The sequence below is a fragment of the Pseudorca crassidens genome, chromosome 13 (assembly GCF_039906515.1).
Source record: "Pseudorca crassidens isolate mPseCra1 chromosome 13, mPseCra1.hap1, whole genome shotgun sequence".
NCBI lineage: Eukaryota > Metazoa > Chordata > Mammalia > Artiodactyla > Delphinidae > Pseudorca > Pseudorca crassidens.
In genome coordinates this window covers 43,487,925-43,515,638 of record NC_090308.1, presented here as the reverse complement: position 1 = coordinate 43,515,638, position 27,714 = coordinate 43,487,925, and the positions used below count along the sequence as shown (strand labels likewise).

General features: G+C 41.5%; 2 protein-coding genes across 5 annotated transcripts in view; one reads left to right on the top strand and one right to left on the bottom strand.

Moving 5' to 3' along the window:
* The first annotated feature begins 541 nt into the window (after positions 1–541).
* Positions 542–27,714, top strand: part of NT5DC1 (5'-nucleotidase domain containing 1) — a 120,196-nt gene continuing 93,023 nt past the window's right edge. For 2 of the 4 annotated variants that reach the window (XM_067702305.1, XM_067702304.1), the window contains exons 1-6: positions 542–790; positions 6,491–6,582; positions 7,993–8,064; positions 10,237–10,343; positions 15,614–15,693; positions 17,099–17,183. In XM_067702305.1, the coding sequence (XP_067558406.1) occupies positions 698–790; positions 6,491–6,582; positions 7,993–8,064; positions 10,237–10,343; positions 15,614–15,693; positions 17,099–17,183 (529 nt within the window). In that variant the 5' untranslated portion in view covers positions 542–697. The remainder of the gene's footprint in view (positions 791–6,490; positions 6,583–7,992; positions 8,065–10,236; positions 10,344–15,613; positions 15,694–17,098; positions 17,184–27,714) is intronic. The other 2 variants (XM_067702303.1, XM_067702302.1) reach the window with 2 other exon arrangements.
* On the bottom strand, positions 19,263–25,794 carry COL10A1 (collagen type X alpha 1 chain). The gene is made up of 2 exons (XM_067702301.1): positions 25,544–25,794; positions 19,263–21,115 (listed from the first exon to the last, which is right to left on the bottom strand). The coding sequence occupies exons 1-2, from the start codon at positions 25,740–25,742 to the stop codon at positions 19,263–19,265; spliced, it is 2,052 nt and encodes a 683-aa protein (XP_067558402.1). The 5' UTR covers positions 25,743–25,794.

The window sequence follows — 27,714 nt, the reverse complement described above, 5'->3', positions numbered from 1 at the left end:
CACGATTTCTAATAAATTTATTTTCCAACGCGCTCCAGGGGGTGAAATGTTTCTGCTTACAAATACACTTAGGAATTTACTAAAGAATATAAAGTTTTTGATTGAATCCAGTCAGAGGTCTCATGGGCAAAAAAAATCTTCCAAATTATAGGCTAATTGGGTCAGGGGAATATTAGTGGATAAAATTTTCTCCATAATCTTATATCATTTCGCACACAAGAGTAAAGGGTCAGGTGTACCTTGACATTCTCTTGGTTTCCCTGGCGCCTTGAAAACCAAGGGGAGGCCCGGTTAATTCTGCGGCGAAGGCTTTGCGCCAACAGGGGCTTAGTGCCGCCTCCAATTCCTGCAGCAGCGGCTCCGCTCCTGGTCACATCCCGCCTTCGGGACTTCGGGGCGGGGGTCAGGGTGGTGACAGTGGGGCAGGAGCCGGCCTGGGAGTGTCAGCGGAAAGCTGGGGAGCGAACCGTCCAGTCGGGGTGCGGGGAAGTCCGGCCGCGAGGGGCGGGCAGAAGCGCGGCCGGGGGCGGGGCTGGCGGGCGCGGGAAGCGCGAGGGGCAGCGGTGCGGCGTTCAGGGGGCGGCCGCAGCCCCGCCCCGCCCCGCCGCGTCCTGCCCGGTAGTACCGCAACGTCCTGCCCGCGCGCTCTTCGTCGCCTCTCGGCGTCTAGGAGCTCTCCGGTGGTCCGCGGGCAGCTATGGCTCAGCACTTCTCCCTGGCCGCCTGCGACGTGGTCGGCTTCGACCTGGACCACACTCTGTGTCGCTACAACCTGCCTGAGAGCGCCCGGGTGAGTGGCGCGGGCTGCCGGGGCGCACGGCGTGCAGTCTTCATGGCGGCTGGGGCTCGAGTTTCTACCCGGCTTAGGCGGCGGTGAGCGTCGCCGGGGCCCTGCAGCCGCCGCGCCTTTGCGCAGAACTCGGCCTCCCACGGCGAGGCGGGGCGGAAGGAAGTGTGCATTCCCCCATCCCCGCCCGTGCTGTGGGTACCGGCTTATTTAGCCCAGCCCTTAGCCAAGTTTGAGAGATGGGTAGGGAAGAAAAGGGGCGAAGGAGGGACAAGTCGTGCAAGACTGGGCTAGGGAAACGGTTCCTGGGTCAGAGGAAGGGTGGGGCTAGGGGAACTCGGGGTGTCCATTGCATATCCCCAGCCTTGGAACTTCTCAGCAAATCGTTCTGGCCACCAGCAGAGCGCCGATACAGCCACCTGGTTAACGACTTGTATTTTCTTTGGCTGCGTTTTTCTTTTGCACGTCCGTGAGACCGCCTGTTAGTTTTTAAACACTGCAGTCCGGGAGAAATTGTGTGGTGTATTGGAAGACTAACCGAAAAGTCATTAATATGTTAGCCCTAATTTTGCCTTTTGCCAAGAGAAGGAAATAAATTTTGCTCACCTGTTGCGTGCTCCATGCACCTCGAGTAAGGTCTAATCCTGACAACAGCCTGGGTCCTCACTGCACTTAGGGAGGGAGGGGGAAGTGGGGTGTGTATGATTCCACACCTGTACCCTGAAGTGAATTGTTCTCCCTCCCCCATTCCTTTGGTTTCACAAGGAAACTAATGTTGAAAAATTAACTTTTTTTTTTTTAGTCAAATATGTAAATATCCAAGCGAAATAAGCTGGTTATGGTAGTCAAAGCGAGGACTCTGCAGCCGGACTGCAGACAGAGGGCACCAGCTCCTCTGTTCCTAGCTCTATGACCTCGGGCAAGTTACTTAACCCGTGTCTATTCTCAGTTTCCCTATCTGTAAAATGGGGCTAATAATTGGATTTGCCTGGAAAGGTTGTTGAAAGGATTAAAAGGGTAAAGGATGGATAATGCTTAGAGCTGTGTTGGACACATACAAGTGTTTGCTTTTATAGTCACCACCCATATCATTCCCCAGCCTGACCACTTATGAATAGAGCTCCTGGCCGCTGGTGCAGGCATCAGCAAGGGCTGCTCCTCAGTATGGTGAGGTCAGTGCTCCAATCAGCAGTTCAGGTACCCCTCAAAGGTCAAAACAGTGAATTACTCATGTTCTCTATGTACAGATGGTGGAAAAAAAGAAGTGTACTGTTCCTTCTATTATACTTTCCTGCTTTCCTGCTGTACAGGTGTTTCCTTAGTCATGTTGAGAGTTGAGGAGACTTTACTTGTTGATCCTTGGCCACTGGTTCCTCTAGGTCTTTGACTCATATTTTCCTTCCCTTTGCCTTTCAAATCTTCTCCTGATTAACATTTTCTTGCATTTCCTCCCTAGTCACCTTCATTTGAAGGAAATATTGTTAAAACCATTGTCATTAGAGCCACTTTTGTGCATGAGTGAGCATAAAATTTCAGAATACAGGCTCGTTAAAAGACAAGAGTTCTTTGCTATAAACTTCGAATGTAAGTGATATTTAAAGGTTGAAAACATTAACCTAGTGCGTTTTATATCCTGTTTGGTTCAGAAATCTTTTATTAAGTACCAACAATGTGCTGAGCACCATAATAGAGTTAGGGATACAGAGATAACACAGATCTTCAGGTGGCCTTGTAATGGGTAAAGGTATTGAAAGGTTAGTTCTGGTCCCCTGTGCTGAGGGCAGCATTGCCTGGTCCTTGCTGCTGACTGACTGTTACCTGTGCCTGGGGCCCTCCTCCCTTCATCACACAAACTTCTCAGCTGGCAGGTCTCATCTTAAGTAGCCTGGCCCCCTAAAGTTTACCTTTCTGTCCCTATCCCATCTGCAGTTTTCCATAAAAACCTTAATTTCTCACAGTACTTACACACTGCCTTAAATTTTCCTGTTTACTTGCTGGAATCTTTCCCTAGATCCTAGAGCCATGACCCCTTGACATCAGTATATGTGACAGTTTATTGTGTGTTCTGTGTGCCAAGCTGACTGCGTGCACGTACGGGATTCAATAAATAATTGTGGAACAATTGCATAAATAATAGGTATTTTAGTAACTGAAAATAGCACTAACAGCCAGTATTCTAATAAGCATTCTGCTATATAAACTGGCTTGACCCTTACAACCATGTGAGTTAGATGTTATTATCATCATTTAGAGATGAGGACACTGAGTCACAGAAAGGATAAGTAGCTTATCCAGGGTCACCCAGCAAGGTGGTCCAGCTGGCAGGTCTCTGCTACCTCCCACCAGGCTTTATGTGTGCTGCAAATCCCAGAGGAGAGTCCTTGGAGTGAGTGATGCTTGGGTCCCAGCACAGGAGTTACAAGTGGCAGGTGAGGAGGCAGAGAGGAGCATTTCTGGCAGAGGAAGTATGGCCAGTGCAAGGACCTAAAGGTGAGAAACAGCGCCTGGATCTGCTGGGTGTCAAGCAGAAGGTGGGGCGTTGCAGGAGAAGATGCCGGAGATGGCAGTGGCGCTGCATCATGGATCACTGTGCGTGCCTCTCATATCAGTCTCATAGGCATTTAGTTAAGTGCAGAGTGTCGTGCAAACGTGAAACTGGGTGCGTCGCCTCACCGGGGGGGGGGCTCAGGAAAAGCATCGTAGAAATGATGACACCTGTGCTGTCCTGGAGTTGCTGACTCAGGAGTGTCTGGACCCAGGCAGTTAACTTAAACGTGCGGCTGGGAGAGTGCGCGCACGCCCCTCCTCAAGCGCAGCTGTGCTCAACTCCTGCCAGCATTTGCCATGGGCGTAGGTAGAGGCTCAGTCTTGTCAGATCTAATTCTCTCAAGACAAATTAGAAATCTAAGCTTGTATGAGAAGTCTTTCAATTTTTAAACACCAGCTCATTTTCGAACACAGCAGGATTATAGGGTTGCCAGATGTAGCAAAGAAAAATACAGGACACCGGTTCAATTTGAATTTCAAATAAAAAAAACATTTTTAGTATATGGGTGTTCCAGATATTTCCTGGGATAAGCTCATACTATAAAATTATCTGTCGTTTAGCCGAAAATCAAATTGAGCTGGTTGTTTCATATTTTATCTGGCAGCCTTCAGTGGGAACCAAATATAATTTGTGGTCTGCGTAGGACCCACGGGGCACCCGTTTGCACCCGCTGTGGATTGTGTGTGATTATTTGTCAGGTGAGACTGTTGAGAAAGTAAGTGGCAGTTAAGGCTGGGAGAGCAAGGGGGTGGGTGGTGGAGGCCCTGTGCCAGGAAGGCTTCTGTGGTGACTCAACATAATTTGAGGAAGAGCTTCAAGGACCAAGGCCTTGGGACTTTTTTTTTTTTTTTCAGTATGCGGGCCTCTCACTGTTGTGGCCTCTCCCTTTGCGGACCACAGGCTCCGGACGCGCAGGCTCAGCGGCCACGGCTCACGGGCCCAGCCGCTCCGCGGCATGTGGGATCTTCCCGGACCGGGGCACGAACCCGTGTCCCCTGCATCGGCAGGCGGACTCTCAGCCACTGTGCCACCAGGGAAGCCCCAAGAAGAGGGCTTTCAAAGGCACAGATTCCCTGCTTTTCTCAGCACCTCTGTTCTCTGCTCCTCTTTACACATTGACCCCATTCTCTCCTATTACAGAACCATCTCCTTGGAGAGGTAAGGAACGCAGCTCTGGACACCCCTGGTGGCATCCCTGCTAGAAAGGGCCCTTTCTCTTGGGAAGGAATCTGACCTCATTGGAATCGCATGCGCATATGTTAATCAGTATTGCCAAGGGATGAGACACTCCAGTTGTCCAAGTTTGAATAAATACTTTGACCAGAGGCAAGTCTGATGGTGTGCAGTAACCATTGGTAGCTTGAAACTGGCCATGGTGGGGATAACTATACCATGGAAATGAGCAAATGCTACAAGTCAGGACCTTTTTTTTTTTTTAACCAGCGCCCGACTGATAATAATAGCAATACTTAAATTGAATTTACTTGTATGCCATGCACTGCTCTAAGCATCTGAGGATTTTCATTAACATGGGATTTACATCTCTTAATCCCAGGGCACTGGTACCTTGCAGGCAGGATCATGATGTGTATTTTTTGTTGTCCGTAGTACTTTGTACCTGAGTGACTAACCCCAATCCCCAGCTTCAGCTGTGTGCCCCCCTGGACTTGGATTGCCCTCTCCCCGCTGGATTCACCCAGCTAACTGCTCCATCTTGCAGGTGTCAGTGTGTACATCACCTCCTCAGGGAGGCCTTCTCCTACAACTCTTTTTTTTTTTTTTTTTTTGGCGGTACGTGGGCTTCTCACCGTTGTGGCCTCTCCCGTTGCGGAGCACAGGCTCCGGACGCGCAGGCTCAGCGGCCATGACTCGCGGGCCCAGCCGCTCCGCGGCACGTGGGATCTTCCCGGACCGGGGCACGAACCCATGTCCCCCGCATCGGCAGGCGGACTCTCAACCACTGCGCCACCAGGGAAGCCCTCCTACAACTCTTGCTGTATCTATTCTCGCTTCCCCCTTGTGCCATTCCAATGCTATCAAAACCTGTCATGGGTTAACATCTGGAGAAGGAAGGTCAGGTTGCTCAGTGTGTCTCCTTGGACACTCTTCAGTCTCAGAAAACCTGTCATTTTGTTGTTGTTGAGAATGAAAAGATCTGTCAGCCATCAGCAGAGCATTTGTCTTTGTGCTTGCTTCCAGAGGCTTCCTTTTTCCTGTTTCCTTAGCTTTTCTTATGGTGGGAAAAAACGATACTCACTTTGTCTGATGGAGGTACCATGATTCCTTCTTTAGAGTACCTGCCTGGTCCCTATGTGTATTTCTCTTTGAGACTCCCCTGTGTCAGATGACAAAAGTAAAATAAGGTAGTAAGTAATGAGTTTGATGTCTTTCCTTTGGAGAAGATAATCCACAGATTGGGAGAGTGCAGTGCCCCACAAGCAGTGGAGTACTCTCCCCCAGAGATTTTGGGCAAGACCGTGTTTTATAGAGTGTTAGAAGAGGCACCACAGAAATAGGGCATGATTGGCTAGGAGGTCAGGGATTCCCTGATAGGCACTGCAGGTCCTGTTTTCTAGGGTGAGGTAAGCGAGCTAAAGCTGACGTGGAGGATTGTGATTGGTGTATGTTAGGTCTCCTTGACAGGGGTTTTGTGTAAGCGCACACTGTCTTAGGTTTAGATTTGTGACCAGAGCTGGGCCAGTGGGGTGGCCTCCATTTTGTGGGGCCCAGTATATGAATTAGCATTATCAGCCGCCATGGGGCCTTTCTAGCAAGGGTGGATGGAGGATGGATGTGATGATATAGTGGTCATTATGTTTATCCTCTGGAGATCTGTTAAATCAGTTTACAAAGCTTTGTCAAGTCTTAATGATCTCCAACCCATTAGGCTTTGGGAGTAAGATTAATAATTGTCCTTGGTGGTATAATTGTATGCTGATGGAATAAAAAAGACACAGCAGCTCCCTGGGGCTCTCAGGAGTGGGTAAATTGCTGGGGACGGAGTGTTAACCTGCAGAGCTTCACAATTACAGATACTACAGATTCCCTCCCACCTGTCTCATGACTGATTCCATTAGGTTTTCAGGTCTCTGAAGCTAAGAATGAATAGTGAATTTTACATTTAATCTGTCTTTTTTCCTTCTTTTTATTAACAGCTCATTTATAATAGCTTTGCTCAGTTCCTGGTCAAGGAGAAAGGGTATGACAAGGAATTGCTCACTGTGACTCCAGAGGACTGGGATTTCTGGTAAGCAGCTTTTTTAAGGTCAGCACATTCCTTCTGATTTTTAATTATTGTGGATAAAATTTTAATGCTTCCTCTGCTATGGAAACAAAGTGAAATGTGAAGTTGAGTCAAAGGACAAAATGCCTTCTGTATTAAAAAGTTTTACGTTTGATGAATTAAAGTCCTTTCTACTTTAAGACTTGTTTAAGTATGAAAATAAGCTAAGAGCATATGTGACTAATTTGAGTATTTTTACATGGTTTAAGTCTGTCGTTATTAAGAGTTTGAGAGGTTATTAACAGCTGTCTAAAATTTACATCTTTTATTAAAAAATTTTCTTTTATTGCCCTTCAAATACAGAACTGTAAGAAAAGAGGAAATCATCATGTTTTGAATAAGTGTCTGAATTGGGACATTTGTTTTTCTGTAATTGGGTAGATACCCCTATGTCTGAGACTCTGACTGCTTACTCCCTTCCTGGCTTAGGAGTCTCAACTTTCCAAGGCTTCCTTTGTCCTTCTTCCTCATTTAAACAATAAAACAAACAAAAGTCCTATTAAACCACTTTAAATTGTTCGGTTGAAAAATAACAGTAGTCCTGAAACGCATGAAAAATACATACAGAAATAATTCTGGAACAACAGAGTTCATCTGTTATACATTCTTCCAGTGTTTGGTTAGTCCTTTTTGATCTATCCCTTTTAGCAAACGAAGAAACAGAAATATTTTACTGTATGAAACCACCGACTCTGGAAATTTTACTGTGGACCAAAGTAAATAATGTTTCTAAAGTACCCAGTCGTTTTCTTTTTAATTCCCTTGGTGTTTGGTGGCCGTTTTACCTTCTTGCTTTTATTACTCATGATAATGAATCTGTACCCATTTTTCTTCCCAAATCCCATAAGTCTTTTACAGTGAACAACCCAAAACTTAGTATTTGACTTTGTTTTAGTGGTTTTCAATAGTATGCGTAGTCCAGAGGGCTAGTTCTTATAACCCGACCTAAACTGAGGCAGATTCTAAAGAGTACAGAAAAGATTCTGGCCAAGATCTTAACTTGTAGAATACAAATGTGTGTTTGTGTGTGTGTTTTATTTAATGGAAAGCATTTGTACATTTTAACAGAGGCATACAATGGTGTTTATTCTTTGTTCTCTGTGAGTTTTTTTATTCCTTTTTTTAAAAGCTCAAAGATTTTAGACACTGAATATGCTGTCCTTGGTTTGCCCACATAACAGTTTTCTTTATGTACTTGCTCTGAGGATGATATTTAATTTTAGAATTGATATTCTTACTTGTTTGATTAACATAGCATTCACTTGGGTGGGAGAGTCCTTTTTTAGCATTGTGAGTTTTTTGAAAATATAAATTTTTATTTCTTGGGTTAGGTAACTATGTGAATTGACTGGTAATCAGAATTTTCTATCTCAGTTGCAAGGGCTTGGCATTGGATCTGGAAGACGGGAACTTCATTAAACTTGCAGATAATGGCACCGTGCTCAGGTAATAAAATTTAGTTGTGAAGTCAAAGCTTCACTCTTTCCAGGACATTTTATTATCATATAGCATTTGATAGTTAAGGTATGGGTTAAAGAAGATTATTACTTTAGTCAATCAGATGGCAGATTATCTATGTGCCTGCGTGTCTTTGTGTGAATCATTTGAGCCGTTTAAATATAAATCTGGAAGCATTAGATTGAAAGGTCTAATTCTTTAAATTTAGCTCATCAGAAATATTTTCAGGAAATACAGTAGAATGTTAATAAATTCCTTTATGTCTTTGACCACAGAGCCTGGGAATTATATTGTGCTAACCTGGAGTAAAATTGAAGCTGTCTTTATTAAGGAAGAAGGAGAGAATGGATGTTGGGTGGGGATTGGTGGTCTAGGCACACCTCTCTTTCTTCCCCCATTTATCCAAATTCGCCCCCATCATGCAGGACCCATGTTGTGTCTCAGCTCCTTCTGGAAGTGTTTCTAGATTGTTCCAACCTTCATAAGTATCTCCCCCCCTCCCAAACTTAGTGCTGACTCCCTTTCCTTCCCTCCTCCTAGGGTGAGTCCAACACTTTGAGTATTAGTAGGAGTAGGGCAGGCAGTTGAGAAGCAGCTGCCATCGCTGCCCTTAGTCTTACAGAGGGTACCATGGAGTGAGCATCTATTTTCCCCCCACTGCTGACAGTACAGGCAGTTAACGTGGCTGTGCAGTTGTACGATTTATGATTTATGCTGACATGGTCAGAGTTCACGAAGAGGATGCTCAGCACAGGTTACCCCTTGTACACACTCTCCCTTTGGGTACATCATTCTTTTTGCACAGTACAGACTCACACTCTACCCCAGACCGGCCCCTAAGGTGTAGCTAGCTAGGCCAGGTGTGGTTCCACTTCTGATTATTTTATAATTCATTTGCATGTTTTTTCTCAGGCAACTAGAGATAGAGTGTGTGTATTGATTTGTGTGTGTACACCACACACACAGAATGCAGCTTTGACCATGACGTTAAATGCCACTTTCAGATTCTTACAGTGTATTTGGCTGTCTTCAATCACGGTTAAAAGAATGGAAAACATTCCACAGTTTTGCTTCTTTCTTTTATTGTCACGTCTGTCTGTTGGTCCCCATTCCCAACACCCTTTTCCCAAGGTCTGACCGTCTCCATTCAAGTTCTGGCCAACCTGCAGCTTCTCTTGAATTTACAAGGTTATGTCCTTGATGCCTGCTTTCAAACAATACAGTAGATTCCTTTTCTGATCGTATTTCTTGCTCAAGGTTCCTCCACCCTTACATATAGTAGCTTTTATGTAAATATTAACTTGTTTATAAATAGGATCCCGATTATGATTTTCCTGCATTTGCCCTTCTTATTTCATTTCCTTTTCCTTCATTTTGCTTTGCTACCACAATATAACACCAAGAGAAGACTAATAATACTCCCTAGCATTATAATTTCTCAAAGTAAACAACGTAAAGTATCAACTGTTTCTCTACAAGGTAAGGTTCTCTTAACCAGGCCCAACGGATGCAAAAGCAGTATTTCGAGTACAAAAAATAGCTACCTTCTTGTCTTCCTGTTCCAAGTTTTGCCCCATTCGTCTTGCTGTTTCCCATTGTGTTTTTAGCTCTGTGGTGTCCTTGAGTGGCATGTTACTACCCCACCTTCATCTTCATAAGTCCCCTGTGCTCACAGCCGCTGGCCCTGGGTGCCAGGCACCTCCCTGCTCCTGCGGGCCTGACGCAGCTCGTGCTCTGACTGCTGCTCTTTCTTTCCTGCTGCCAGCCCAGCTTCCCACCCAGTCCCTGCAGTGTTTCCTCATTGTTCCAGCTAGGCTAATCTTATCTGCGTGGTTAATTGACAGCTTCTTAGGCAAGAAGTCGTCATATTTCTTCCAGAGAAATTGTGGTTTATAGTATTGGTCCAGGGCAACTGCCACAGCGTTGACCTCAGAGTGAGCTGCCCCTGATCACTTTGCTGGTTGATGGGTGACATGGAGAAGAATAAGAGCTGTCAAGAGAAATGCCATATAGGACCCTAAATGGGGAAGTCATCCAGTTGAAAACCTTTTTTGTAAAAATCCTTTCATAGTATCAGGGTGAATTAACAATAACAAGGCTGGAGGAGGGGGTGTTCAGGAGAACCACTGATGCGTCACGTGCCTCATCTCCCCAAACCAGGGCAAGCCACGGCACAAAGATGCTGGCTCCAGAGGTGCTGGCGGAGGAGTACGGCAGGAAGGAGTGGAAGCACTTCACGCCAGACTCGGGAATGGCCTGCCGGTCAGGTATGGGTCATGTGTGGGGCAGCACTGCCATTCCCTCCCCTGTTGTTTTGGACCCTGAGCCTGGGACGTCAGGACACAAAGAAGACCCTCCTTGCACCCTGCTGGGCAGGACCCACAAAGGACCTGCTATGGTTTCATAGGAATAGGATGTATTTTTTCCCACGTGTCTGATTTTCTCTTTGGCAGTTGGTTCTGTTTTATTTAATGTTCTGTTGATTCACCTTTCTAGTTGCACTTGTTCTGGAGTAAAGAACAAGGAATAATACATTCCTTATTCTGTATTTTTATCAATTTGTTACATGCACAATCCTTACTTTTGTTTCTTTGTCCCCCACTTCTCCCCACATTACTCATCTCTCCTGTTTTCTAGAGTTCTTTTCTTTACTGCCATTTCTAGTACCTTCTGCCTTTGGTTTTTTTCCCCTTTATTCCAAGTGATTTTACACATTTTTCCAACTCTCTTTAAAGAGCTTCACCGTGAGTAAACACGAAAAGATTTTTCAAAAATTATTTATAAACACAGATGTGCATAAATTAGTAAAGAATCATTAAAACATTATTATAAACACATGGACCTTATTAAAAGTCCTGATTGTTAGTTTTTCATTTGTTCTAATTTTTTTTTGCCATTTTCTCCTACACTACAGTTTTGAAATGCACCTATTTTCATTTAGAAAATGTAGTAACCGGAAAACAGTTGGAGTTATTCCTTATTACTGTTGTGTTTTTGTTTATTACATTTGCTATCTTTTGGGGTTTTTTTTTATTATTATTGTAGTGAGATGAAAATGTCAGGAAATGTGTGTTATCTTGATAAAATAAGTTGATAGGAAAAACTGAGGTTTCACCTTGGGGTTGGGTACAGAATGCTTTCACACATCTCAACTCAGAATAGCTAGAAGTTAAATGGATGGATTTCCTTTTTACTCAAGTGATAGGGAACGCCTGTTGTCTGTCCAGATGTAGGCAGTTGTAAATACACGTGAACAACACGGGTTTGAATTGCTCAGATACACTTATACGTGGATTTTTTTTCCATAGTAAATACTGCAGTGCTACACGATCCACAGTTCATGGAACCCGTGGGTGTGGAATTGCGGGTAAGGAGAGCTAACTATAAATTATACTCAGATTTTGGGCTGCATGGAGGTCAGAGCCACGAACCTCCCCTTCCCACATTGTTCATGGGTTAACTATAAACTCTTCCCTTCTCCCAGAAAAGGTAGGCACCCAGCTAAGTGTTTTATTCTGACATCCATTCAGAAATCGGGAGTATTTTAAAGAAGTAAAGTATTTCCCAGCTACAAAAGAAAGCATTCACCCAACACGACACCCCTGTTTACCCACTGCTCTGCCCACTAGAGAGCAGTGCCTCCTAGAATCCAAAGCTTCCTTGTGGTGCGTAATTTACGCAGGATCAAAACTTCCTTGTGGTGCGTAATTTATGCAGGAGCGCTGCTCTGAGTATGGTCTTGGAGTTTATTTACTCCTAACTGGGCTGGTTAGGGAAGTGTTTCCACTCCAGGTGCCCAGTGATGGGGCTGTGACACATAATAGAAGCCTACTGTTTCTGCAAAATAGTAAGAGAAAGCTAATGCCTTTGAAACATAACACATTTTTTCTTAATGTAGAGACATAAAAGAAGGAAAAAATGGCCTGTGATTCCAGTTAAACTTTGTTTATACTAAAAAAAATAATGGGAGCATATGATCAGGAAATGTAAATATTATAGAAAGAAGTAAAATGAAGAGTAATTATTTCCAACCCCTGTCCCCCACAATCCCCTTTCTCCGAAGCTTATTTTTTTAAGTATACAAAAAGGATCATACTTTTTCTGTACTTCGCTTTTTTTCATCTACATCTTGGAGATTCCGTCACAATAGCACAAAGACAGATGTACTTCATTCTTTCCGATGCAGGCATGCTCTGCCATCCAGGGCCTACATCGTGATGTATTTCATCAGTGTCCTCACATTGGACATTTATGTTGTGAGCGGTGTTTAACCATTACAAACAAGCCTGCAGTGACGTTTTCATACATGTATCATTTGCACTTTTGTAAATATATCCAGGGTAAGTTTTTAGAAATATAGTTTCTCTACAGATATGTGGGTTTAAAATATTGCCAAATAAGGCCTTTATTTTCAGGAACTCCAATTGATTCTTTATGGGCTACGTCTTTCTACAATGAGTATATTCGTGTTCAGAGTTAAGCAGAGAGTTGTAAAGTACAAATCCCTACCAGTACACTTAGGGAATTTGAAGCACTGATGGACACAGACATTTTATTGACAGGTTATTTGATAAGCACTTCTCACGTGGTTGCCTTGGCATGAGTATGGTTTTTCTTACCAGCCAATTTCCAGAGAGCAAGTCCTTTTGATCTTTTTCTTCCCATACTGGTAGATTATGCAGAAACAGCTTGGTCTAGTGGAAATCACAAGGCGCTTGGAGCCAGACGGTCCTGGTTGATAGTAACTCTGTTACTTGCTGGTTAAAGTGATGTGGTCAATTACTAAGCCACTCTTAGCATCCCTTTCCTTATCTTTAAATGGAGATGATATCACTTGTCTGCAGGAGACATGGGAACTTACACTATCATGAATTGTTCTCTTTCCCTCAGTCATTCATATGCCTTTGTTCCTCCATCACTAAGAGAACACAGATTTGCAAGGCTGAGGTGTTGGCAGTGGGTTTTGGTGCAACAGTTTTTCTGTGTGTAAAGCTTAATGATTATAGGACTCGATCTTGATTCAGAGGCTTGTTCTCTTGAACTAAATTCAGTAATCACCTCATTCCCAGTGAGCTGTCTGCCCTCTAAGGAGGTGGAGGGCCAAAGCTTTCATGGGCACAGTCTGTGAGTTTGATGTTGGGAGAGACATCGAGAGCAGCCTGGCACTGTTAACATGTCACAGCTGCACAAACCCTGTTATGTCCACGCGGTGGTCATCTAGCCCATTTTTGATAGTCGAGTGACATCAGCCCCTTGCCTTGAGGGTGGAAGTCAATGCGTCCTTCTCATCCAACCCCTGAGCTCTTTGATTAGATCCTCAACCAAGGCTCATAATCCGTATTTCAACTCATAAACTGAATTTCATCTATTAATGCCCACAAAAGGAGAAAAAGGGGAGGGGAAAAGCAAGGGTACAACGATGACACACCTCCTGCTCCCACAGTGCCCAAGACAGCTGGCTGTCTGGTTCAGGCAGGTCACTCTGGTGTCACAGGCCAAGAGGTTAGATACAGTGCAGGTTAGTGAGCCTTGGGAACCTGTGCCCACTGTCCTGGTCCCTGCAGCACTGGAGTGTTTGGTCTCATAGCATAGCAGTGTGGGCAGAAGCGTACATGGAATAGCTTCTCCCTTTCCTCCAAATTCCCGCTTTTCCTCACGCTGACAAAGACATCTTAACCTTTCTTGGGAATGAAAATGAGTCTGAGATGTTCCCACAACAATTTCAGCTGTGAGAGAGTAAAAAACAGGAAGACTATGCTAACCAAAATATTCTTAACTGAGGGAAAGGACATACAAACCTATGCAACATTTTGTGAATTAACAGAACTTTGACTTTATTCCTTATATATCCTTAATAATTTGACATGAAGACGTGAGGGGCATTAAGTAGCATTTAAAGGGATAGACATCTGGCCCTTGCAGAGAGTTTTCTCCTAATTCACCCGTGACACTTCTTCATTCCAAAATATAGTTGACTCTTGAACAACTCAGGGGTTAGGGACACTTACCCTCGTGAAGTCAAAAATCTGAGTATAACTTTATGGTCGCCCTCCCTACCTGGGGTTCCTCCCCATCTGAGGTTCTACATCTGTGGATTCAGCCAACTGCAGATCACAGATCATGCACTGCTATAGTATTTACTATTGAAAAAAATACATGTATAAGTGGACTCATGCAGTTCAAACCCATGTTGCTCAAGGGTTGACAGTAATCCGCTCTATTTTTAGATCATTCATTCATTCAACAAACATTTATTGAGTGCCTGCAATATGCTGGACATTGTGCTTAGTGGACACTAAGGAACAAGGCAGCTGTGTTGCATAACCTCATACACAGCTTACAAATGGGAGGAGTGGGGACTCAGAATCAGGCAGTTACCAATACTCTGCACAAGAGTAATTATGACCATTTGAAAAGTACTTTCTTAACATTAAACTGAAATCTGACTCCATGTATTGGTTCTGTTGGATTCCTCCTTGTACCGAGGGTTCTCTAGAGGACTCTGAGGTTACGTTCCCCCTCAGAGCAGAGCGGTTGCTCCTGATTGCAGTATGCAGGAGTGAGATAGCTGTGAGGGTGTGACGTGGAAGGAAAGAACAGCAGGAGCTGGATTCCACCGGGACACCTGAGGAGAAGTACAGAGAACACCTCTCAGAGCTGTCAGTCCAGGGGACAGGAGGCTGGGGCATTCGTTCACTGGCTCCTGACCCTGTTGATTGAGGCTTGCCATGTGGGCTCCAGAGGCTCTCAGAGAAAGAGAATGGCACAGGTGAGCTTGAGGTAGGATGCTGCTGTATAGCACAGCTGTGGCTGGGATCAGCCGCGGACCAAGGGGGTGTGATATGGGTCCTCAAAAGCGTCTGCCCGGGCACAGCAGAGTCAAAAATGACATCGGTGCCAAGGAAGGGCTGAAGTTTAATTCTACCCTAGGGCCAAACAGGATTAATCAAATCCCTCTCCTCCCAGAGACCCTAGAGTGTGCCAGGCCTGTGCTTCCGAGTTTCTCTAAGATAAGTACACTGTGTCCTCACGTGATCTGATTTTTTTATTCTTCTCTTCACCCTGGCTGTTCTTAACATTGTACTGAAGTTTGTCTGAAATTGTATGAAGATTGAATGCGGGGCTCTAGCGGACCAGAGCACAGATTTGCAAAGGCACCGTTGTGTGGAGCACTTCATGGTATTCCAGTGTCAGATTGATGGTTTTGAAATTCAGTGACATTGATAATTTAAATTGTGACTTTTTCATAATCTGTTTCATATTTGGGATATGGTCTAATTTTCACATTTAAAAAAATAAATATTTTTTAATAAAGTGCTTAACTATGGATATCCTTTTTTAACTTTCTTGTAGGAGCCTTGTAGCTGAAGCCTTCTTTAACAGGTGATGATAGGCTGTAGTGGAGTGATTCTGAATTGAAATAAAAGCCCCTTTAAGTAGCGAAACCAAAATCTAGTCTCTCTTCAGCCAAGTTTCTGTGTATGTCACATAAACGAGGCATCAGTTTGTTCCCAGTTTAAATTTTTGTTCTTTTTAGGAAAATATTATTTTTATGATAACTACTTTGACCTGCCTGGAGCTCTTCTGTGTGCCAGAGTGGTGGACTCTTTAACAAAGGTGAGTGGGGACTCATTTTTTAGAAACTGTGCAGTGTATTTAGCTATAAATCAGAGGACTTAATTATATATGTCTTTTGAGTTGAGATTTTACTTAGTTTCCTCTTTGTGGTTTCAGAGGTGACTGAGGAGGAAAAACATAGAGAATTTGGTCAAAATATTTTTGGAAAATTATATAGCGACCATCCCTTCTCCCTCACCGACCCCACCAATAATACACCTGTTCTGCAGCAGGGGGTGCGATAGTCTAGAAAAAGAAAATACCAAACCTGCGTATGGAAAGAATATTTCTTGGTTTCATTAGCAGAATTTTTAAAAATAAATAAAAGAAATTTAAGGAAATTCCATGTGTCCTTTTAAGCATTGTAAATAGTATAAAACCAGAAAAATGAGGTGAAATTTTTAAATTCATTCTGGGCATAGTTTAATGCATATAGACTTTTTCCTTATCCTATGTATCAGGATTAAATAGATCTCTGGTTATATCAGTTTATACCTAGAGTTTAGGACGTATGAACAGAAACTGGTTTTATGGCAGAATCACTTTCCTTTTTGCATATATTGTCTTTAAAAATCACAATGTTAATGTTTCTGATAGGACTAGATAATGGTTTATTTTTGAATCAGAATTAATTTGTATGTTTGTGAAAGTTTCTGTTGAGCAATAGTTCTGGCTTATAGAAGTTATTATGAGATGGAGTCAGTCTCTCATTTTATAGTGATTATATACAAATGCACCAGTCTTTAAATTGGACTTTATATAATTTAATAATATCTAGTAGTTGGTCTTTGTTTAGATAGAAGGACACTGGTTAATGTTTCCAAGGAAGCACAGGGTGATAACGTTGTATAATTGTTTACTTGCTTTCTGGTTTAAAAAAATGTTAGTAAAAATGATTTGAATTTTGGATTAGGAACCTCCTTAATAATAGAGATTTGCTCCTCTTTTATACTGAAACTCAAGTAAATGTGCACAGAATTCTACAGTAACCAGCTTTTGAGGTTTTAAGGCTTCAGGTCTCTTAGCTCCACTGATGCCATGGTACATGAAGTGACACATTCTGGTACCTCACAGGCTATAACATTGTAGATTTGCTCATGTGTTAAAAATATTCTATAATGTTTAGATTTTATAATGAGTGGAAATTTTTATTTTATTTGGGTTATGTGAGTTATATCAATATTTAGTCATATGTATATATCTCTCTGTATCAGTGATTTTCATGGAAGATTTCTTTCTAAAATCACATTTAGAAAAATGAGAAGTTTTTATCTGTTATGTTTTCTAAAACATGAATCCCTATTTTAGAATACAGTGATATTATAGTTGTTTGTCAGGTGTTTTCTGTTATGCTTAAAAACAAAACTATTACATGTATCACATTTGGATTTTCTTTTTTCTTTAGCAGAACAATGGTCAAAAACCATTTGATTTTTGGAAGGACATAGTTGCTGGTATACAACATAATTATAAAATGTCAGCTTTTAAAGGTGAGTAATGTGAAGAGAGACTTTAGATGTTTGTTCAATGCTGTGTATCTAATGAATTACTTAGAAGTTACCTATTTTTCTGTGTTCCGTAATTAAGATTTAATTTGGTTTTAAATATTGCCATAAAGTTGATACTGGTTGTATTTTAAGAGGTTCTTTTATTCATGTCTGTTTCGTGGCCATAATGGCCAGTATCCTAAGGTATGCCGTCTTTTACATGCTTACCAATAGGGTCATTTTGTGGGTTCCCCAGAATTTGCTGTTTCCTGGCTTGGGAATGAAGGTTGGTGACACTTGTAATCGTTAGTATTGTAATTACAGACAGATAGGGAAAGTGAAAATTCTATTCTTATTGCTTAAAAACAGGACCGGCTCACCTAGAATGGGAGCAGAGATATCACCAACCCAAGCCTAGGGTTTTACGGTTCCATCCACAGATTTGCTTGGGTTACACAGAGAGATTGCTTCTAAGGAATTAAGACATGCCTTTATAGTATGTTACCCTGATGACTTGAACCAGACTGCCCTAATTCAGCCAGTGGGCCGACGGGTGCTCAAGAGCAGTGTTTTTCAGCTGAGAAAAATGTTGCCTTTTGATTGACATAAAAATTGCTTGCCTTCCTTTTAATGTAGTGTAAGCCATCAAAATAATCCTAAATGTTATGACTAAAAACATGTCAAGGTAATAAATAGTAACTACAGAATATTTGTTCAGACTGCATATTTCTCTGCTGCCTGCTTCTTTCCTTCCCAGAAAAACATCACTGCGTTTGGGTGATTGTCTTACTTTTCTAATCCCAGCCACCAGCCCTTCACCCTGGCTTGTAGATCACATGTGGTTGTTTGATAGCTATTCACAGTCCACACTGAGTGCTTGGGTGTGTGGGAATGCCCATCTCCGGTAGGAGGGCATAACCATGACACCTATAAAAGCTACCCACCACTTTATCATTTTACTTTTTATTAACTTTGTAAAATGAAAAGCTTACAAAAACGGTTGAGAATAGCAAATTGCTGGTGTCAGATAAATTCAGCATAATAATCTATTCATGTTATTTTATTGCATTGTAAATAAGGAGTAGATAAAACATTCCATGAGGCACAGCTTAAAAGTTTTAAACAGCAACATAAAAATACAGTACAGAGCATAAATAAATAACATCGTTTCATTTCTAGTCACATTTTGAAATCCTTCACATCAATTATAATTTCACTGGAATGGAAGGCCCAAGGTACATATGCTAATGCTCTGTAAACCCACAAAATCATATTACATAAGACTGAATAAGGAATTAAAGCAAATTAATCACACTTCTGTCAAATAAATAGAATAGGTCAGACATCATTTGTTTGACCTATCCTATTCATACAGACGTCATCTGTATACCCTTCACTACCCAAGTTGTGAAGGGTATACAGAAAGCTTTCCTGCAACCACAGAAAAGTTTGAAAAGGTTCACGACTAAAGCACCTTGCATTTCAGATTATTTTTAACATAATATTTTGGGTTTTTTATGAGAGCTGTAGAAAGTCTATATGCACCTGTATACTTGAATAGATATTGATGAAGGGGACCACGTAAGCCTTTGAGTAATGCGCCATCAGAAAGATCTTAGGGTATACAATGTCTTTTAAATTTGGATATTCAAGTATTTAAGTCCCATAAATATACATGACACCTCCTGAATGTTTCCTAGAAATTCTCCTGTTAATCGTTAGAAACAGGCTTATTTTAAAAGGAAATGCTGAATTTCTAAAATCAAATTTAACATGATTTAGCATCACATTTCAGGGTTTTTTAAGATCATTTTATTTTTTTAGCTTAGCAGTACTTTTATGGTAGAATTTTTAAATACTGAAGGAGTTCACAGAAAACTTTAAAGAGACTTAGGATTGCTGACTACAAACTCGAGAGGGTTTTCACATATTGTACACTGTGTCTGAAAGCTCAGATCTGTATTTTGGAAAACTAAAATTGGTCACTTTTTTGCAGCCTACCTCCATATGCATTTTGTGGGGTGGAGTGGAGTTGGGGAACGCCTTTTCAGGCAGATTCATATTAGCTCGGTGGGAATATGCTCACATTGGAGCCACTAGGAATCCTGAGAAGGAGGAGTGGACGTACCCAGAGGAGTACAGCCCATTCGACTCTGCACTGGGCAGCTGGAGCCACACCTGGTCGTTTTCTGTGAGATCGATTATGGCGCTCCCTGAAGCCTGATCTAGGTAGCCTTTGATGTACTCATCATAGGTGTACATTACAGGGGTGCCGTTCTTATACAGGCCCACCCAAGCATGGGTCCCTTTCACATGCACTTGGTAGGAGAAGTAATATATTCCTGGAATCCTACAGGTAAAGATTCCAGTTCTTGGGTCATAATGCTGTTGCCTGTTATATAAAATTTTATCAAATGGGATAGGAGTACCTATAGTTGGGTAAGCTTTGGAGAGAATAACAGTGAAAGCAGACACAGGCATTCCTGTTACTCCCTGGTTGGCACCAACAAAAGGCCTCTGGCCTGCCTTCACAAAGCCCTCTGGCAGGACTGCTTGGCCTGGGGGGCCTGGGGGCCCTGGGAGGCCAGGCTCTCCAGCGTGCCCTCTTGGACCTGGTGGCCCAGTGGGTCCACTGAGACCTTTAGTTGCTATGCCAGCTGGACCAGGAGGACCCGGAGTTCCTGGATCCCCTTTGGATCCAGGGAATCCTGGAATGCCTGGTGGCCCGATGGGACCTCTAGTACCTGGCATTCCAGGGGCACCTCTTGGCCCAGCCTCACCATTGTGCCCAGGCACTCCCTTAGCTCCTGTTGGGCCCTCAGGGCCTGGGAGGCCAGGACGTCCTCTAATTCCAGGGTCACCTTTTGGGCCCGGCAACCCTGGGTTACCCTCGGGACCACTGAGACCCGGTTCTCCTGGGTACCCAGGTTTTCCATCTAACCCAGAGGAGCCCCTTTCTCCCTTAGCCCCAGGGTATCCTGCAGGCCCCACTGGCCCCATCTCACCTTTAGGGCCTGGGATCCCGTGGTTGCCTGGAATGCCTTTTGGTCCTTGGGGTCCCATATTCCCAGGGGGTCCAGTCAGACCTGGTTCCCCGGGATGACCTGCTGGGCCTTGTTCCCCTTTGGCACCCGGACCCCCCGGAAGGCCTACAGGTCCCCTTTGTCCTTTCAGGCCTGGCAAGCCTGGTTTCCCAAAGCCAGGAGCCCCTGGGGGCCCAGCTATTCCTGGAGCCCCAGGGTGACCTTTTGTCCCTGGAACCCCTGGCTGGCCTGGGGCTCCAGGGGCTCCTGGCTTTCCAGTACCTTCTGGTCCTTGTTCCCCAGGAGGACCTTGGGGGCCTGGTGGGCCAGTTGGCCCCCTTTTACCTGGAAAGCCTCGATCACCTTTGATACCTGGCTGTCCTGGAAACCCATTTTTACCGCTTTTCCCCACTCCAGGGGGGCCCGGTGGTCCCATGGGACCCTGAGGACCTGGGAGGCCCCTGTCACCAGGGCGGCCAGGAGCACCATATCCCGTTTCCCCTTTCTGTCCATTCATACCAGGGACTCCTGGTGCACCCTTTTCTCCAGGAAAGCCCCTGGGTCCCAGGGCTCCTGGAGGTCCCTGTGGCCCAGGTTTTCCTGAAACAGAAATTCCAGCTGGGCCGGGAATTCCAGGTGGCCCTGGCGGGCCCCCTAGTCCTGGTAAACCAGCTGGTCCAATATCTCCCTTTGGTCCGTATGGTCCTCTCTTCCCTGGTTTTCCTGGGAGTCCTGGCAGACCTGGCTTCCCAGTGGCTGATGGTCCCGGCGGTCCTGGCAGCCCTGGCTCTCCTTGGGGTCCAGGACTTCCATAGCCTGGTTTTCCTGGTGGTCCAGATGGACCTGGGTGCCCTCGAGGTCCAGCAGGGCCTGGTGGACCAGGAATACCTTCCTCTCCTCTTACTGATATACCTACAAGACATGCCCAGTACACATACCGGGTCCGGGTGGGGGGTGGTTAGTAATGCTAAGGAATCATTGCTTCTCAAAATATAAATGAGGACAGGACATTGCAGTATCAGTCAGACCATTTTGGCAGACTGGTCTTAAATGGTTTGACAATACATTTTATATTGTTTTAAAAAACACTGCTAGAGAAGATGATTTCACAAGATCATGGCTACCGTGGTACTTCCATTGCATCCTAACGATCCGTGAAAATAAGCTGGGATTGAAGAATTCATTTAGAATAACAGCGCATTGGAGGTAAATTTATCACATTTATTTTAGGAAAATCATCTACCTAGAAAGGAAGGGGGAAAAAAGGCATTTGACAGATAAAGAAGAAAAAGGCAAGTACAGAATAAATGGGAACAAGTTTAAGAACAAGAATAACAACTTTCCCTCAAAAAAGCTATCCTATAAGATAAGGGAGAGATGCAGTCTGTTTTAATTTACGTCTGCCATGACCCTGCTGAACAGTTTAGATTTAGGATGACTTTTTTTTTTTTTTTTTACCTCAGTACATACCGTGAGCTCATACATTCTCCGTTATTGACTTAACATTGAAACAAGGAATTAGAGAATTAATGGGCAAGGTACATACAGTAGTGTTAAAGTGCTTATATAAAGTTTTCTTGGATTAATGCAAATATTGTTGATTTCATAGATCTGTGGGTTCATTTGAGCTAAGTACTTATATAATAAATTTAAACTAAAAAATTACTTATTCAGTGCCTGTGATGCGAAGCATGCTATTGAGCGACAAGTATAGGAAAATCTCAAAACACCTCCTATAAGAGCTTTAATCACAAAGAGAATAAAACAAGTGTCTATCTGATAAGTGCTTTAAGAGGTGTCCAGGGTTTTAGTTTTAGTCAGTCTAAGGTGGGATGTAACAGACACTGCTGGCATTAGGATATACCATTACGGAAGCATTACTATGTCAAAGAATCTTTAGGCAGCATTATCGTAAGCCTCTAGATAAAATAGTCTTTTTTTTTCTCAGAGAAATTCTTTGATAGCTAGCAAAGATGGTAATGAAATTGCTTATGTTTCTAAATATCTACTTGCAGGATTTATATTAAAATTAATTTAATGTTTAATAAATTTTCAGAAATATAGTTAGAATGCCTGTGTATACTATTTAGATTCTTATGCTGTCAGAAAACAGTTCATAGTAATGATAGTTTTAGTAGATGTCGCAGTAGTCAAATAGTTTGGTCAAAACCCTGAAAATGACTTATAACTGTGACTTTTGAGCTACATCTTTTTTTGTACAGAAAGTATTAATATGCTTAAACTCCATTTAACTAAATCTTTAATGGCTTTAAATATCAAAATGAAGACTAAAATGGAATTAATATTAAATGAATTGAATTGTAAATTGCCTTTGAAAATGTATTTTCATGGGTATAGTTTCTTTTAACTGTTAGTTGTTGGCACATTTAAAATCTTTCATATTAATTAACTGGCATGTAAGAAGTAGTCAGCCAACAGTAGTTGAGAATATTATACTCTTGGGTAGAGGTGTTCATGATATTTGAAAAACATTTGATAACAAATGAAACAAAATACAGAGCAGAATCATTAAAACAGATATACTGAAATAGGAAATTCATTTGGGTATCTTTATATTTTGTACTAACTAGAAGTTATATTTCATTTGCAAACAAATGTGTGGAGTTTTATTTACTCATAGATTTTAAGAAAATGACATCAGGAAAAAGACTATGAAAAAATTAATTTATGGAAGAGATTTCCATGTGTTTACACATGTATTGTTGGTTGACTTTAGTGTACATATATGATATGTCTGTATGTATAAATGAGCATTGATACATTGCAAATAGGATAAATGAATAAGTAAAGGATTTCTTTTAATGATTTGGAATAAAATAGGACATTTTAAAAAATGCAAACCGTATTAAATTGGGGTTTGCTTCAGAATCTTATAAAGATTATGTCTGTACTAAAAATAATTGTCTTGGTCTGGTTGGAAATCTGTTCAACTGTTAAAGTAGAGAGGAAAAGCAAGCAAGTCTTACTGAGAATGACTGCATTGAGCACCATCTGAGACTGGAACTCCAAAGACAGTGATCTCTGTCACTTAGAATGTTACCCTAATAAGTTCTCCACCTCTCCAGTACATGAAAGAATGTGATTTCTGTTGTATTCTTGAGGGACACAAGCCCTTGTTTGTAGCTTGATAGGGTGGCACCATCCTCAAAGAATAACGATTACCCAGTAGAGAAGTTTCTTAAATGCCCACGAAGTGGTTGATTGTGTCAGAATGTGGCACTTGTGTGCCCACCAGTTGTGGAACCCTCTGCAGCCTAATTTAGTGTGTTTTGGACTGAGTTCTCTTTTAACCTGTTTGAACAGATGTGCCTAGGAATTGCACAGGAGTTCTTTGTACATCTGTTATCAACTCAGTGTTTTGCTTGTGTAAATTGTGGGCTTTTATCTTCGTTTGACTGCCAGTGGATAATAATGTTTTTGAGTTTCTACCTTGTATTGTCAAGTAGACTAAGGTGGATTTCATAGTTAAAATACAGTTTCTAAACTTTTCATTTGTTAACAAGATACACATTTTCATTTTTTTCTACAAAAAAAATGGTGCCGTACATTATGGTGAAAAGATAGAAAATATTTTAACCTTCTAAAAGTGGTGGTGCATTTTATTTTAATTCACAACTGTTCCTTATGGTCTTGTAAGCTACAAAGAGTCTGAATTTGTGATCATAGAGTATATGTTTGTCATAGCATTTCAAATTTCATTTGTTGCTTCGAGTAAAGTATCATGTTTTCTTATTTTTTATTCTTTTTTCCTAACTTTTTTCTTTCTTATGTTTTATTTGTATTTTGAGAAATTCAAGAGAATCTGTTGAGTACTTGTGCATTTAGTTTTGATCATTAAGCTACCTTTCAGGAAACATTTAAAATTTCATCTTTCTTTTTTCTTTTTTTTTCTTGTTTTTTCTTTTTTTTTTTTTTTGCGGTACGCAGTCCTCTCACTGTTGTGGCCTCTCCCGTTGCGGAGCACAGGCTCCGGACGCGCAGGCCCAGCGGCCATGGCTCACGGGCCCAGCCGCTCCGCGGCATGTGGGATCTTCCCGGACCGGGGCACGAACCCATGACCCCTGCATCGGCAGGCGGACTCTCAGCCACTGCGCCACCAGGGAAGCCCTTCATCTTTCTTTTTTAAAAAGAAAATCCTATACATTGAATTTGCTAAAAATGGTTGTCTCCAAAAGCATAAAAATTTTTATGGCAAATAGCTTTATTTACAGTATAAAATATGTAAGCATAATGAAAAAATACTATGGAAAAGAAATTTGAATCCTACCATCAGTTCATAATACTCGGTGTAATTCTGTAGTGTAACGGGCAGTTTGTGCCAGATAGCTATTAAGTGGAATTAGTGAATATGAAACCTAATAGTTGCCCTTCTTTGAGGATCTGTGAGTACTTTACATACATTATACCAGTACTCTTCATAGTAGCCAAGAAAGCTGAGCAGGAGAAGGATAGATTCAAGAACAAAGTTAAAACTTGTCTAAGGCTACACCACCAGTACACCACCAGTACTATAGTAGTAGTAAGAGGAGGAGGAGGAGAGAAGTAGAAATAGAAGTAGAAGTAATGGAAGTAGTATGAGAAGTAGAAGTAGTAGTAATAGTAGTAGTAGAAGTAATAGCTAACACTTAGCACTTTACATATTAACTCATTTAAGTTTCAGAACAGCCCTTGAAAGAGGTGGTCCTTGTTTTACAAATGAGGGAACTAAAGCACAGAGAGGATAAATAACTTACTCAAGGTTGCATAGCTAGTTTGAAGCAGTTAGGTCTGTGCACTTAACTACTAAACTTAACAAAAATGCATTTAAAAATTATGAGAATTGCTACTTCGTTTGCCTATTAACTTTCTTTGGAGAGCATCTCATTTGATAATAAGACTCAATTTTGTATGTATTTCTAAGCTAGCAAAATAAATTTTAAAAGTAAATATGTGTAAGCATTTAGATATATAAACCTGCTACTCTTTTTGTATACAGTTGGCAATTATTTTTAGTTAAAACATCTTAAACATTAATTTGATTGGATTAATATGTCTAGATTATGGGTAGTTATTTGTGCAAAAGCATCATTGAGGGAAAAAATTTCTATACCTAAAATTTCCTAATATTCTTCAGGTATATCTTTCTGCTATACTTGTGTGAAGGATATGAATGTTCTTGAATAGACCTACTTTTTCCATAAATCCTTTTGGGCTAATTGAGAAGTTTGAAGATAAATTTAACGCCAAATAAAATTTAAAACATTTTGTTAAAGAGATCATTAAGATTGTAGAAAACAAAAACCTACTAGTTAATAGAGCAAAACATATAGGTCAGTTTACCTTTACTCTTTATGGTATAAGGGATGAAGATCTGTGTCTTGGTGTTGGATGGTGGGCCTTTTATGCCTGTAGGTGTTTGGTATCGGTCAGTATAAAATACTCCATGGGCCAAGTTCAAGGATATTAGCAGCAGAAGGGCTATTTGTGGCAGCATGTTCTCAGATGGATTCTGAAAAACAGTAATTTCATATAGCTTCATTACTGACCTGTTTTGTTTTTCTGATGTTTCACAGATGAATTCTTTAAATAGTTATCTACTTTTTTTAACCTTATCCTATATATTCTGAATATATTCAATAAATTAATGAGAGTTATAATTTTGTTAATTATACAAGTATATGTCTTAGTTGTTTTTGAAAACCACATTCAGGTAATCAAGTGAAAATAAAGTTATTTGAATAAAAGAAACACAGAAACTGTAATTGGATGTCTGTATTAAATAATTCAAGATCTTTGATATAGACTGAAGTTACCAATAGTCTCAAATACACTGAAATTCAGATTAGGACATGTTTTTACAAATATAGTTTAATTAGGACTATTTTTAATAGACTGATTCGAATTAAACTTTCTGAGTGCACTTTAGTGGAAAGCCATTTTTTTAAATCACAAAAAACAAATAATTAATTGAAGCTTGTTTCCAAATAAGCTAACATGGAAGTCCACCAGTCATAGACTTACCTGGATGCTGGAAGTTCCTGGAGTTGGTTTCTTACCAGCTCTCTGTGCCTTCCTCTGTGCCCGGGGGGAGCTGCCATGCAGTATTTATGCTGCTTTTCCCTTACTACATGAGGTTACCCAGAGTTTAAGCTCCTCCCCCTGCCCCAGAGGTGAAAAGCACAAATTATGATGGAAAGTTCTATTGGGCAGGCATACAAGATCAGGTTGGGCTCTCTTTTTCCTTGTTTTCTTATTGAAAAATAAACTCTTTGTCTTAAATATATATTAATAGTTTTAACCATGCACCATCTTTTTCTGTGATTTTATTTTAGAAGTTATTACTCAGATGTTTAGGTTAGTTCATAATGGGATGATCCTATCCCCTTTATATTTTTAGAAAGGACATTCTTGTGTTAGTTGGTTGAAAATACTTGGTAGTATATAAAAGTAGGGGAAGAAGTCTTTTGGAGGGGAGTGTGGATTTAAACCATCATCTAAATTTACTTCGGTTATTACATGAAGCCATTAATGTGTCCGTGAATGTTTCTAAATTTTTATGAAAATAGCTTACTCCAATTCTTATTTTTAGGCTTGAGAGAAACACACGAGTGAAAATGTAGATATGCAGTCTTGTATTTCAGAATTTTAATATAAGTCCTCAGCCATTAATAAGAGAAATATTAACTGTTAGCATATAAATGTTTCAGTGTTTGCATACTATTTAAAATTTTTTAGACAGAGGCAAAATATCCATGAATTTGATAGTAGAGTTAGCAATAATTACCCTGAAGAATTTATTTATTACTCTTAGTGTGTGACTTTTTTTTTATTGGAGTATAATTGCTTTACAATGTTGTGTTAGTTTCTGCTGTAGAACAAAGTGAATCAGCTATATGTATACATATATCCCCTCCCTCTTGAGCCTCCCTTCCCTCGCCCCGACCCCCATCCCACCCCTCTAGGTCATCACAGAGCACCAAGCTGAGTGGACTTGTAGACACGGGTGGGGGGAGGAAGGGGAGGGTGGGATTAATTGAGAGAGTAGCATTGACATATATACACTACCATGTGTAAAATAGATAGCTAGTGGGAAGCTGCTGTATTGCACCCTGAAGGATTTAAATTCATTGTTTACAACACTATACTGTGTTCAGTAAATGGCTTCAGATTTTATTGCTTAATTTTGGGTTTTACTTTAGAGTTGCAGTGGAGATTACAAAAACCCTTAACTTGATAAGGTCCTATCATGTCCATTTAAATAAGGTTGCTGTATTCATTTCATAAGAAAAATAATCTTCAGACTTTGCTTTTGGCTTTTTAAAAGTATTATTGGTTTACCTTGCAGTTTCATTCAGGGATCTTGAATCAGCCCAATTAGAAACGTTTTTTCCCCCAAAGATGAAAGTAAATGTTATCATTGTAATTTTCAGTGGTTAGTATTCTCTTTAACAATGTTAGGAGACTCTTTAAATCAGTTTTCAGGATCCTAAAGAGTCTAATAACAGGAAGTT

Coding starts and splice junctions, on each gene's coding strand:
- COL10A1 (XM_067702301.1), bottom strand. CDS start 25,742: ATGAAGCTATATGAAATTACTGTTTTTCAGAATCCATCTGAGAACATG. Junction 21,116..25,543: donor TTATACCATAAAGAGTAAAG/GTAAACTGACCT, acceptor CATGTCTTGTAG/GTATATCAGTAAGAGGAGAG.